Genomic DNA, 14,368 nt, shown 5'->3' with positions numbered 1-14,368 from the left:
CAGAAACTGTCCAGATCCATCAGTGTCCTTGGTCCTCACTTGTGGACTCTCCTCTTCAGTTCACCTCGCAGGTTTTCAATGGGGTTTAGGTCAGGGGACTGGGATGGCCTGAAAAAGCTTGATTCTATGGTCAGTGAACCATTTTCGTGTGGATTTGGAGGTATGCTTTGGATCATTGTCCTGCTGGAATATCCAACGACGACCCAGTTTTAGCTTCTTGGCAGAGGCAGACAGGTTTTGGCTTAAAATATCCTAGTACTTGATGGAGTCCATGATGACATGTATCTTAACAATGTTACCAGTGCCTTTGGAAGTAAAACAGCCCCACAACATTACAGATCCATCACCGTACTTCACAGTGGGATTAGATTATTTTCTGCATGGCCATGGCTCTTTTTATGCCAAACCCACCTCTGGTGTTTGTTTCCAAAAAGCTCTATTTTAGTCTCATCAGAACATAGAACCTGATTCCAATCAAAGTTCCAAGGACATTTAGCAAACCCCAGGCGCTTACGTTTGTGTTTTGGTGACAGCAGAGGCTTTCTTCTGGCAACCCTTCCAAATAACTTGTTGGCATGGAGTTGGCGTCTAATTGTAGTTTTGGAGACTCGGTGACCCCAAGATGTAACCAAGTTCTGCAATTCTCTAACTGTGATCCCTGGAGATTTTTTAATGCCACTTGAACCATCCTTCTTACTGTGCGTGGGGGCAAAATACACCTGCCTCCTCTTCCAGGAAGGTTCATCACAGTTCTAGTTGTTTAAATGTCTTAATTATTGCCCTAAAAGTGGATATGGGTATTTTCAGGAGTGTAGCTATCTTTTTATAGCCACTGCCTGATTTATGAAGGTCAACATCCTTTTGTCTCATTTCATTTGTGTGTTCTCTGGCCTATCTCATGTTGATGGATGACTAAGGGAGTTTAGCCTGGGTGTCACCTCATATTTATACCCCAGAGAAACAGGAAGCCATGGATGACCACTTAAGAGTTCCCAAAGACTCAGATTAACTTTAAAAAGTCACATCTTAATCAGTTCGATTTTGTTAATAAGAATTTCAATAATTGTGACACGCACGTTTTAGAATAAAACAAATATTTATTGATTACTTTTTGTTTTTTTTGTAGATAAAAAAATCTAAATTAAAGGTTAGATTCATACGATATTTTGATTGTAAAATCAAGCTGATAAACAACAATGACATTTTTCAACAGCCTTTTTTCTTCATATTTACCTAGGTTGCCAATAATTCAGGAGGGAACTGTAAATAAGTACACACACGCACCCTGCCCAGAGGATGGGCGCTGCCTCTGCCTCTCAATGGTGACCTTTTGCATTGTCAGCACGGCTCAGCGGGAGCCTTACATGTCAGCTAGCCTCTCTCGCATCTTCTCTCGTTTCCTCCTTCCCTCTGTGGGATACACTGCATTAAAATGTGTAGGCCTCAGTGATCTCTCTCTCCGTTCTTTTTTGTTGTTGTACATTATTTTCTTTTTACAAAAGTAGTGCACAGGGCCTTTACTTTGTCCTGTATTAACGTACCGCTATATGCGTCTGCAGCGCGAGCAAAAAAAAATAAATCGAACTACTTCTATGCAGAAGCATCAAGAAAATCTCCATCGCCCGCTGTGAAACCATAGAAATTAAGGCCTACTTTTTAAATATATTTTTTTGCGACGTGACAAGACAAAAGAACCTAGAGGATCGTTGTGATTTCAATAGCGGTACTTTTGTGTGACAGTTTTGGCAATTCACAGTAGGCGCTTCTGTTCCTGCCTGTAGAACCCGACAGGGACAATTATAACAGTCTGTCTACTGTGGATGAAGTTGCTTTTGTGTCATTTCAAATATGTTACTATGATGAAGTTCAATGGAAACTGTGTGTGTGTGATTAAGTTCTCAAAAAAGCAGACAGACACAGCAGTATTGGAGCCATTGAGTTCACAGTCAGTAACACACAGTGAATTGGCAACCCAACACTATGAAAGCAGTTCATTTGAAGGACACGCACAGAGTCGGAGAGGCCTTGGTTGTACCTCCATGAACCCCCTCTCTCAGATCTTCGGAGTCCACTCATTATCGGCTCCATCCCTGCCAGTGTAAACACAGCTCTCAGCTCCAATGTTAGACAGATTTGATTGTATGCCAATTATCACTCATATGAAACTGAAATGTAAATAATGAGGCTCACTGTACAGGAAAAGGACGGACAGTTCATGTGGGTTTTTTTCATACACTAATAACAGCCTGCTACTATTGGATATTGTAGCGGACTAGAGTCTCAACCAAGTATGGCATATAACAAGACAGCCGGCCTCATTGTCCTCTGAACGACCCTATGGGCTTTCCCCTCCATCCGAAGCAGGACTCACTCTACTCAGCCACTTAATGCAATTGAAGTCTTTAGTGATCTAGCAACAGCATTACGTAGTCTGCTTGGAAGCTATCCTATATGTGAGTCATGTTATTGGTGCTGTGCCACCACTCTGGCCCTCTTCCCTGAAGGGCAAACACTTCTCCAGGCCAGATGGAAGGAAGGAGGAAGGCTGGCTGTCCTCTCCTACTTTCCTAATGGATGAGCTGACCAAGCTCAGCGGGCACATTCTGATTTTGTAATACCATCATTGCAAAGTTGTAATGATGTCATAGCATTGGCATTGCAGACAGTTTTGCCTGCAAAGATGGAATTTGAGTCATCTGACAAGAAAATGAACAATAGAAGCATTCTTCATCTAACGCCCACACTTTATTTCCTTACAGGGAAGGCCAACACCAACAAGAGGTCTCTAATGCTACCTCTGGGGTTAGAGAGCTGGTCATTTCAGCATTAGCGAAGCACAGTGACACAAATCACCAACGTAGAGGAGGAGGAGGTCACCAGCCAGGCCTCCCATCATCATTTGGGGTTCCTGAGCAACTCAGCTCAGCCGTGAAACGAGCCAATGATACACTTCAGGACCTGGGACGACTCAAAACTGAGATGCAGACCCTGCTGCAGGTGAGATGGACTGACTGAGAGGAAGTATCAACTGTCAATCTTATCAAGAATACTGTATATAGAGATTTTCCCTGCACTATTTTAAGCCTCCTTGAATAACCTCTACTGGTAGCAATATGATGAGAACAAAAGTGGTCTGAGAACAGAGCCTTGAGGAACTCCAAACTATTGTCAAACAGTTTTCCTTTCTCCTAGAAGATAATCAAGGCCAAGAGAAAAACTGTCAACTGCTGTAGGCCCTCACAATGACTTTCCCATTACACCAGTTCTGTGTGGCCTTCTCCATTAACTTTCCTTTTGTATTGTAATGCACCAAGTCTATAAGCTGTTATCGCTGGTGCTGCTCAGTTCCCCCTAAATCTATTATTGGCATATTGGAGACATTCAGACTGGAGAATGAGATTATCCCTGTACCCATTTATTGCTCTGAACGACGGGAGGCACCCCGGCACCACACACACGCACACACACACACACAGAGAGCCGTCAGAACGTTTCCTGTTTCCTGTTTCCCTAAGTGGGCCAATATCATCCTCTCGTCTGTGTTCAGCTTTGGGATTTTGCTAATCTAATTGGTGCCTTTACCACTGATGAAATCAAGCCAAGACACGAGTGTGTCTGGTATTTCAATGACCAAGACAGCAGTGTTCTATTGTTTCTACCCTCTCTCCTCTCCCTCTCCCTCTCCTCTCCTCTCCCTCTCCTCTCCCCTTAATAAATTACAACACTTCTTCATCCTTACCCAACGAACGCGTTGCCACAGCCGCCCGACGCCTGTTCCCGTCTATTACACTCTGATCCCGTTGCCGCGCCAACCAGGAATTGAGTTTCCGAGCACGCCTCTGCCGCTGCTGAAAAATTCCATCAGCTTAGAATAATGTAGCACACGGCAAATTATACATTAGCATATAATTGAGCATGCAGGGTGTGAATGCTATTTGGCCTGCTGCTGTCTGTCTGCCTGCCTGCCTGTCTGTCTCGCTGTCTCTGTCAGTCTGTCTGCCTGTCGGTCTGTATGTCTGTCTGTGGGCTGCAAGAATAGGAAGGAAGCACGTTTTTCTCTCTCTCTCTCTCTCTCTCTCTCTCTCTCTCTCTCTCTCTCTCTCTCTCTCTGTGTCTCTCTCTCTGTTTCTCTCTCTCTCTCTCTCTCTCTGCCCTCAGAATAGGCAGTGACACCCAGGTCCCTTCGCTGTGTGTCTGGATTAAATGGAATGCCTGTCATTGTCACACCAGGTTTTAATGCAGTAGTTCTTTTCTAGTGGGATTTAGTGGCAGGCACGATCATGTAATGGTCGCCCGTTCTGGGGGTGTATGACATTTGTGAATGCTTGGTCATGATGAAAGTGTATGAGTACAGCGTTTCTGTGTCCCACAAATGATCAAGTGTGGCCTCTTACAACTAGAGCAGATCCTCTAGTATGACTGAGTCGGAGAAACATGTCCAACCAACACTGCTTTGTGTCAGTCGGTTGGTACTCAGACAGCCTGTGTTTCGTTCCACTGTCCTTCTCATCCAGGCTCGCGAGGCCTTTCCTGCTGCAGAGAGCAGAGAGACTGTCAGAGAGACGGCATCAGCCAAGACCAGCAATACCACAAGCAGCAGCAGCAGCAGCAAGCAGCCCACTATCCCCTCACCCACCACCATGCACCACCACCCTCCTCCCTGCGTCTCCATGGTAGGTTCCCATAGCAACCCCTGCCTGCCTCTGCAGTGCCAGCCTCACGAGGTAGGGAGGTTTTCCTCCCTACATTCTGTGTTGTACGGTCTGTGTTGCCATCCGTCCATCCATCCATACCAAGCCACCGCCAAGCAGCGGACAGACACAATGCCACACTTGTATCCCTGCATTTTCAGCTGTGTCCCCATTTTTATGGACTTAAAGCGATAAATCAGTGGTGTTGTTATCTCTGTTTTACACATGGACCAAAGTAGAATGCACAATGGCTAGAGCAGAAAGAGATTTCCCCAAGCCTATTATTCAACCACTATAGCTGTTTCTACAGAGAAAGAGTAATGATGACCGTTGTCGCATTGGTTGGTTGGTCCTGTGCTAGCCTATTGGTGTGTTGGGTGAGTACTCTATTGGCTGTGTCTCATTGACCTGCATTCTGATTAAGTTTGGTCATTCTGGTGTTGTCACAATGCCTGTTCTGTACAGGTTCTGGGATTGACTTGGCAACTAGGGAATTTCTTCTCCCATGCTGTACCTCACCAGACTATTTCAGTTGCCACATTTCGGACAGAATGTCTGATTTGCTGTCAGCAGCGCAGATGTGAAAAGCAAGGACGAACCTCCTCCCTTTACTGCAGTGCACTGTTGCTGTGAAAATGCCTTTCCCACAGAAACGAACGAGACAAATAACCCGCTCATACACAAAAGGAGGGAAATGGTGTCTGATAACCGTGTAAGTGGTTTTGATTTTGCATTATTTGCGAAAGCGACGGGGAAGCACGAGGCTGAAACAAACGACCCTCAGCTAGCGAACGATGGAAGGCTGTCGTCTGTTCCTCCCCACGCAGCCACGCAGGGCAGCCAGGCACACACATTCATATAATATATATACGAGATGAGAACAAGATGAGGGGAGGATGAAAGAAACAGCCAAGGTCTCCAGCTGTATCAGATCTGTCTGAAAGGAATGCCTTGTGATGGGTGGGGAGAAAAAGAGAGGGAACAGAATGGAAGAGAACGGGTCCCTATCTCTCTCTGTCTCTTTCATCAGCACAGAAAAAGGTGATTTGGAGTAACTATTGCTATTGGTAGTGGATGCAGCAGATGCGAGAGCCTGGCTAGCATTCTCTGTCACCGCTGTCTGTCGCCCGATAGTGACAGTTATTATAGCCAGAATCAAACTGGAGTGTAATGGATTCTTCTTGAAATATTCTTCCAAACTGTTCTCCTTGTAACACGCCCAATATTTTACTCCTCTCATGCTTCTGAATGGTTTTGACTTAATTGCTAAGCCCAGCCGACAAATGTTGAAATGTGTGGAGCCAGAGCCATATATTTAGGTTTCTGTACATTTAGAAGGTAATCGAGATATCCGTTGAAATCTAGATATTTCTTTGTAAATATATGTCTCTGTGGTGAACTGTGTATGTGTCATGTAAAGGTCCCCCACCCTCCCCCCAACAGTCTCAGGAAGAGGTGGCCGTAGCGCTCCCTCCAGTCCTCCCCCTGCCTCCCGCCAGGCCCACCCCCACCCTGCTGCAGCGGAGCCGGCCGTGCCCCTCCATGTTTGAGGATGCTGAGAGGGTCCTCCGGCAGGTCCAACGACACAAGAAGACCCTGGAGGAAAATGTGGAGGCCATGCTGAGGGCTAAAGACGGAGAGACCCTGCACTCCCAGTTAGAGGCACTCTCCTGCAACAGGTAACACACGGGTGGACTGCTCCGGTCTCCCCTGCAGCTTGGGGCCAAAATTAGCCTGAACGTTACGCCAATGTTGTTTCCAAACATTGGAGTAAAACAAGATTAACATTCTGGGTTCTGATGGGGTACGACAGTTGAACTAAGCTCATGAGGCATTTCTAAGTTATATTCTTTCAGAATCAATGGGTGTATAGCCTATCGTTAATTTATCAGTCAAAACAATGGAAGTGGCAACTAAAGATTGAAGCTTTAATGGACATAAACAGATCATTTCCTTAATATAACCTTTCTTGAACTCTAAGCAGTTTAAATGTTTAAGGTAACTCCCCTCCACCACCAATGTGAGGGTAGAAATGTTAAAGATGGATAATAAGCCCAACAGTCCTACAGCATGGTCATTCAAGCAAATCTATCCCTGGAGAAACTTTCTGAATATAATAAATGTCCTCGCAGCATTTTGGGTTGTTGTTGTCAAGTGGGAAATGTGTGGAGGGCAAATTGGGAGAATTCAGGGCAGTGATTGCCTGCGCTGAGCTCCGTTGTTGAGAGCTGTGTATCTCCTGTTGAGAGCACACAGGAGGCTGCGGAGGTCTAAGCCAAATGGAACAATCACTATGACAGGCAGTTGTCAGTGGGGAGGAGAGGCTGCGTCCCAAATGACGACCTATTCCCCATGGTCCCTGGTTAAAAGTAGTGCACTACATAGGGATTAGGGTGCCATTTGGGACATAGACGGCTGCTGCCCTGCCAGCTCTCAGCTCGACCCAATAAATTCTATGTGAGTTGTGGACTCTGAAGTGACTGACTGGAAACTGGGGATGCTTATACTTGTCCTGTTTCACTGCAAGTGGGTAACCTGTACAAGTGCGAGGTGTGAAATGGAATCAGCCATTATTGACAGCGATCCTGGAGCAATTAGGGTTAAATGCCGTGCTCAAGGGGCAGATCCACAGATTTCTCACATTGTCGGCTCGGGGATTCGAACGAGCAACCTCGAACGAGCAACCTTTCGGTTAATGCTCTAACCGCTAGGCTACCTGCCATGGCAGAACCTCTGGAGGTCAACTGCACCTTGCATAGCTAGACATGCAATGTTGTGGTTAGCAGTGAGAATCTGTAACGTAGCAGATGTTTGGCATGTAGGGACATCTCAGGGCTTCCCTCTCATATCCTTCTTCTCAGTGAGTCTGCTTGAGAGACGGTGAGCACCCAGGAGCTTTTACCCAGGGAAATGGTACCTTATTAATGGTAAGGTAATGGCACACAAATGAATGTCATTTCTTTCATTCTTGACTGATTGTTGTTTTCCTTCCTTGCCAACATGAGTATCCAGTAGGCCAACATCCAGCTTCTTCACCTGTGGGATCGCCTGGGGGGGTATTTATTTCTGTAATAACGTATTTATTTCTGTAATAACGCCCTTTTGTAGAAAAAAATTCATTCTGATTATCTGGGCCTGGCTCCCCAGTGGGTGGGCCTATGTCCTCCCAGGCCTAATCCAAAGGTTAGGACCTAATGCATTTATTTCAATTGACTGATTTCCTTATATGAACTGTAACTCAGTAAAATCTTTGAAAATGTTGCATGTTATGTTTATATTTTTGTTCAGTATAAATATCCGCTACACATCCGAAGCGTTGCATTCATCTTATGGAGTGGTGGCGGAGTGATGCCTTTTCATGCCTAGAGATTCATTGTGACATTAATAAAGTTCACGTGGGTGAGATTGCCTAATGGCTTGCGATGCAGCACCCAAGGCTGAGCTCTGTCTCCTCTCTCGCTCTCTAATGGAGTGCGGAATAAGTGGTTTAAACATTGAAATGGAGAAGGTTTGGCTGCCTTACGTCCACAGCACACAGACAGGGTCCTTCAGGAAGGAGTAGTCTTTAGCATAACGATACGGAGTCTCTCTCTGGGTGAAAAGTTATCTCATTACAGCCATAATATAACAGGAGTTTTCAATGCTCTTCTAATCATAGAAATAGGTTCTAATTCTCTCCCGCACTGAAGAAGCTAGATTACACCAGAAAAATATCATTACTAGAGTGGACAAAGCTTCTCAGACCACAGTAATTTTACTGATTGAGTCGCATGGGTTCACTCAATATGGTGTTCTAATTCTAATGGTTATACATGGTGTGAATGATAAGTCTGTCCAGGGAACGGGCAGAGAGAGGAACCATAGAATTTCAACATAAAGGAAAGTACAGTGAACAGGTTACTCAGATGATGTCATCACATAGCAACCACACAACACACATTACTACGGTGTGATGTGTTTTTTTAATGTTGGCTCAGTGGGACACTACTCCCTCCACCTTGTATTATAATTAACTGAAACAAACCTGAGTCAAAATGTCAGCTCGTATGCTAATCATCTCCAAAATGGCAGCCGGCCGATAATCAGCTCTGAGCTAATGTCAGAGCATGACAACACAAACGCACTGATTGATGCAGCCCTTCCCCCGCATAATGGCGTTAGTCTTTTCCTTCGTTGGAAAGGTCACGGGACTAGGACGGGGCTGCCAGATGCTCAGGTAAGGGGGAGGGAACTGTAGCGGATGGCTTGACATCCCCCTCAAATGTGGCTGGATGGTTGGTTGGTTGCTTGATGGATTCAGTCGTTTGTATTGCATGACATTGCAAAATGAGGCAGGGCTGTGACTTAATGCGTGCCATCTATTTCCACACAACATATTAATGAAGCCATTTGCAAACAAAAATGTGCCTCCATCTCAATTGCTCAAACAAGCGTGACAGTTTGCTCTTGTTTACTTGTGTTATATCTCACCAGGTGGGTTCAGTGAGAACACACTTGGACGGGCGTCCTGGCCCTGGTCCACACCTGTCTCTGCCTGTCTGCAGTATCTGTGTTCCTAGAGTTGGTGGACTACTTCCACTTTTGCCACTCCACAGCGCTTTTGTTCTTTTTCAAAAACTGTTCTCGATTAGATTTATTTCCTCTCGTTTCTTTTGTTTGGCTTCTTCAGCGTTTTGCTGCTGGACACATGTTGTCTCTGGCTTAAATATGAGTCCTGATATCCCCTGTCTGTAAATTAGAAGCAGACAGTCATTTGTCCACGACCCTTGGCAGTTGGCACAGACAGTTGTTTGAATTTTTCAAACAAAACATTTCTCGGCAGGGGTTCAGGCAGCCTTGTCTGTTGTTGTTTCTGTGTTGGATTACAGAATAGTTGAATCGTAGCGCTCTCTCTGCTAGACCTCATAGACAGTGACGCACTGTTCCTGTTTTTCATATTCCAGAGAATTTCCTGATGCTGTTCCAATGGGGACAGTATGCCTGCAGACAACTATCATTAGGCCTACTTCTGGTCATTTCCTACCATCTGTATCATTGCATATTGGCTGTGTGATTCCCAGGCCTCTGCTTTCAGCTATCATTTAAATGTTTTACATTGAATTTTGTCCAGCAGTTGATACGTTTGCCATCATGGACAAGCCTGTTACAATAAAGGTATAATCAGGCGCGGTGGTGTTATGCCACCATAATGGGAGGCTTTGAGCATTCTAGAATAATAATAGTACAGGTTTGTTTTCGAAGCAAGTCGTTTATTGAAGGTCACATGCTGAACTGATGACTGACATGCTTGAGCAGGCAGGTAGCCTAGCAGTTAGATGGTTGGGCCAGTAACCGAACGGTCGCTGGTTCGAATACCCAAGCCGACAAAGTGAAAAATCGGTCGATGTGCCCTTGAGCAAGGCACTTAACCCTTATTTGCTTTAGGGGCGCCGTACTACTATGGATGACCCTGGAAAACAACACATTTCACTGCAACTGTGACAAATTATTATTATTATTATTATTATATATTTTTGTGTCTGGAGGCATCGCCTGATTAGGTAGATCCATCCCAGATCACACACTCAGAGACACCAGGGCTTGGAGCGAACGCAGCCATGGAGGGTCGCTTCATCTGTATGGGTAATGAGGTTTGGGTCTGTGTCAATAAAGCTCAACTCCCTCTCCTCTACCCTCCTCTACCCTCCACTCTCCCCTCCCAATCCAGCCAGCTGCTCACCTCACAGCAGAGACCAGACCCCCCTCTCTCACTCCTCAGGATCTCAGAGGGAAAGGGAGATGGCATTTTTCTGCCCAGAGACAGCGACTCTCCCCTCAGCATCAAAATGAGGAGCTATCTGCCTCCCTGCCTGGCTGACGCACGTACGCACCCACACACACACAGACTCGCAAACACGCACGCACACACATACACACTTGCGTAAACACACACACACAGCAGCCCTGGTGGGCTTTCCTCACTGAGCTGCTGCATTGATTCTGAGTTCTGGTACGAATCTGTCAAGCCTCAGTACCCTCTCTCTAACTCTTATTCCTTGTTCTGTCTGGATAGCTGGCACGGTGCTATAGAAAAACAAAAGGAGAGGAGAAAGTGGGATCTGCATAATGTAGTATACCCTCTGATTATATCACTCTGCCGTTTTCATTTCCATAGCTGATGAAGTCAAATCAAATTGTATTTGTCACATGCTTCGTGACAAATACAATATGTCACGAAGGTGTAGACTAACAGTGAAATGCTTACTTACGGGTCCTTATCCAACAATGCAGAGTTAAAGATAAAATAAAAAGTTCAAATAACATGGCTGGATGTAGGGAGTAGGAAAAAAAGTGTATTGATCTGTTGTGATGATGACACAGTACAGTATATTACTGTATATTACAGTATACTAGATAATCTGGTTCCAAGTGTGTGTTTATATGGGTAGACAGACAATGCTCTAGTCTAGTGGATATAGCTAGCTACCGGTTTAGTTAACATGAACAGTACCCACCCATTCATGTTATTATGACACATACTTAATAGACTTGTTAGTGTTCCCTCATATGGAAACATATCAAGTGCTGTGTTATGAGTTCACGTTGATATGATTGAGTGTCCTGGGAAGAGCAATAATGTGTGATTTATGTTATGTGGTGTGGATGGGGGATATGTACATTCCGTTGGTAAGTAGGGATGTTGGCTGCAGCTCCAGCATGGTAAAGCATCCATGTGTTACAGGGACACCACAGAAGAAGTCAGGATTAAGAAGACAGTGGATGCATGGATCAACGCCCTGAGTAAGGATATCCAGGTGAGTCAGTCAGAAGGTCACCTTCAGTCATTTCAGTTGGTTTGTTCCAACTGCCATTTTGTTTTTGGTCCAGTTGGATCAGCATATGGTGCACAACATTCATGTCCAATTTAATAATGCTAGATCGAGGTGTCTTATTAACACCCGACACCCCATAAGATATTACATTTCATTGACATTACTCTAAGTGGTATGCCAGAGTGGTATGCGATCCAGAAAACAATATTTTTCAAGTCAAGTCTTTCAACTTATTTTCAACCCTTAGTCCTCTGAGAGATCAAAATAATCCATGCAATTTGGTTTAAATGCTCCGTGCTGTTTGAAAGTAAATATCTCGGCCACAAAAGCCGTGAGGGACTGAGTTCAGCCGCCCTTTTTTCTAGGCTTTGCAGCAGAGAGCATATTTCAACTTGTTCTCTTTTTTTTCTCGTTTTCGAAAATTGCTTTCTGGCACAGTTGAGAATTGACTCAAACTCAGAGTTGATGGTAGGTTCACAATTTCACTGTGGTAGAAGAAGGGTAATGCTCCATAAAAAGAAGAGCGTTTGAGCAGCGGTAAAGGCTGCTGACTGTGCCAATTATATGTCCCCAGGCTTTCAGGTCCTCAAGTCCAAATATCTACAGTACCAGTCAAAAGTTTGGGCACACCTACTCATTCCAGGGTTTTTCTTTATTTTTTGGCTATTTTCTACGTTGAAGAATAATAGTGAAGGAATCAAAACTATGAAATAATCATGTAGTAACCAAAAAGGTGTTAAACAAATCAAAATATATTTTATATTTGAGATTCTTCAAAGTAGCCACCCTTTGCCTTGATGAGAGTTTTGGACACTCATGGCATTCTCTCAACCAGCTTCATGAGGTAGTCACCTGGAATGCATTTCAATTAACAGGTGTGCCTTGTTAAATGTACATTTGTGAAATGTATTTCCTTCTTAATGCATTTGAGCCAATCAGTTGTGTTGTGATAAGGTAGGGGTGGTATACAGAAGATAGCCCTATTTGGTAAAAGTCCATATTATGGCAAGAACAACTCAAATAAGCAAAGAGAAATGACAGTCCATCATTACTTTAAGACATGAAGGTCAGTCAATCCGGAAAATCTCAAAAAGTTTATTCAAGTGCAGTCGCAAAAACCATCAAGTGCTATGATGAAACTGGCTCTCATGAGGACCGCTACAGGAAAGGAAGACCCAGAGTTACCTCTGCTGCAGAGGATAAGTTCATTAGAGCCTCAGAAATTGCAGCCCAAATAAATGCTTCACAGAGTTCAAGTAACAGACACATCTCAACATCAACTGTTCAGAGGAGTCTGTGTAAATCAGGCCTTCATGGTCGAATTGCTACAAAGAAACTACTACTGAAGGACACCAATAAGAAGAAGAGAACTTGCTTAGGCCAAGAAACACAAGCAATGGACATTAGATCGGTGGAAATCTGTCTTTTGGTTCCAACCGCAGTGTCTTTGTGAGAGGCAGAGTAGGTGAACGAATTATCTCCGCATGTGTGGTTCCTGTGAAGCATGGAGGAGGAGGAGTGATGGTGTGGTGGTGCTTTGCTGGTAACACTGTTTAGAATTCAAGGCACGCTTAACCAGCATGGCTACCACAGCATTCTGCAGCGATACGCCATTCCATCTGGTTTGCGCTTTGTGGGACTGTCATTTGTTTTTCAACAGGACAATAACCCAACACACCTCCAGGCTGTGTAAGGGCTATTTGACCAAGAAGGAGAGTGATGGAGTGCTGCATCAGATGACCTGGCCTCCACAATCACCCGACCTCAACCCAATTGAGATGGTTTGAGATGAGTTGGACCTCCAGAGTGAAGGAAAAGCAGCCAACAAGTGCTCAGCACATGTGGGAACTTTCAAGACTGTTGGAAAAGCATTCGAGGTGAAGCTGGTTGAGAGAATGCCAAGAGTGTGCAAAGCTGTCATCAAGGCAAAGGGTGGCTACTTTGAAGAATCTAAAATCTAAAATATATTTTGATTTGTTTTAGCACTTTTTTGGTTACTACATGATTCCATATGTGTTGTTTCGTAATTGTGATGTCTTCACTATTATTCTACAGTGTAGAAAATAGTTTAAAAAACAAACAAACCCTTGAATGAGTAAGTGTGACCAAACTTTTGACTGGTACTGTATATAATTAATCTGCTGAAACTGAAGACATTTGTTTCAATTACGGTCATGGGATGCATCCTGAATGGCACCCTATTCCCTCTATAGTGCACTACTTTTGTAGTGCTTTGTAAAGGGAATAGGGTTCAAATGTGTGTCACGGCTAGATGTTGTCTGTTACTTGTCTGTAGCATCTAAATCCATCGTCTTTGTGAGAGGCTTTCAGTCTTAGCTGAAGAAGACAATTACCATTTCTGAACAAATCACTATCCCAAGATAGATCACTAAATGCTGTCCTCAAGTAAATCCGCCGTTGCTTGGTTGTTTTTTGTAGGCTGATATTACAAAAGAAGACCTTGTTGCTCAGACGAGAGCTAAAGACAAAGTCAAAGAGTCTTCTGCTGCTGCCGCCGTGTTGCTCCAGAAAGACAGAGGGACCAAGAAGGACACCACCACCTTCAGGCTTAATGACGTGAAGAGCAAGATTCAGACTGGTGGGCCTCGAACAGCAGGAAGTAAGCCCTGTCAGAGAGCAGGCAGAGGACAGACGGAAAGCACTGAGGAGCTGAACAACAAGCGCAAACACACCACTGGCCCCAATGTGTGGCTGAGACGATCTCTATCTCAACAGGTGGTGAGCAACATGACAGCACTGAACCTACTCTCTATTCCCTATATAGTGCACTACTTTTGACCAGGGCACTATATAGGGAATAGGGTGCCATTTCGGACAAAGGCGACTGCTGCCCTGCCAGCTCTC

At 44.6% G+C, this 14,368-nt stretch overlaps 1 protein-coding gene across 1 annotated transcript in view; it reads left to right on the top strand.

Moving 5' to 3' along the window:
- The window catches only part of kiaa0586 (KIAA0586 ortholog), a 117,112-nt gene that overhangs the window by 45,174 nt on the left and 57,570 nt on the right, over positions 1-14,368 (top strand). The window contains exons 10-14 of the mRNA XM_029729703.1: positions 2,760-2,997; positions 4,515-4,673; positions 6,135-6,370; positions 11,413-11,485; positions 13,943-14,242. Of these exons, the coding sequence (XP_029585563.1) occupies positions 2,760-2,997; positions 4,515-4,673; positions 6,135-6,370; positions 11,413-11,485; positions 13,943-14,242 (1,006 nt within the window). The remainder of the gene's footprint in view (positions 1-2,759; positions 2,998-4,514; positions 4,674-6,134; positions 6,371-11,412; positions 11,486-13,942; positions 14,243-14,368) is intronic.

The sequence above is a fragment of the Salmo trutta genome, chromosome 33, assembly GCF_901001165.1.
Source record: "Salmo trutta chromosome 33, fSalTru1.1, whole genome shotgun sequence".
Taxonomy (NCBI): Eukaryota; Metazoa; Chordata; class Actinopteri; order Salmoniformes; family Salmonidae; genus Salmo; species Salmo trutta.
This window is presented reverse-complemented; position numbering and strand designations above follow the sequence as displayed.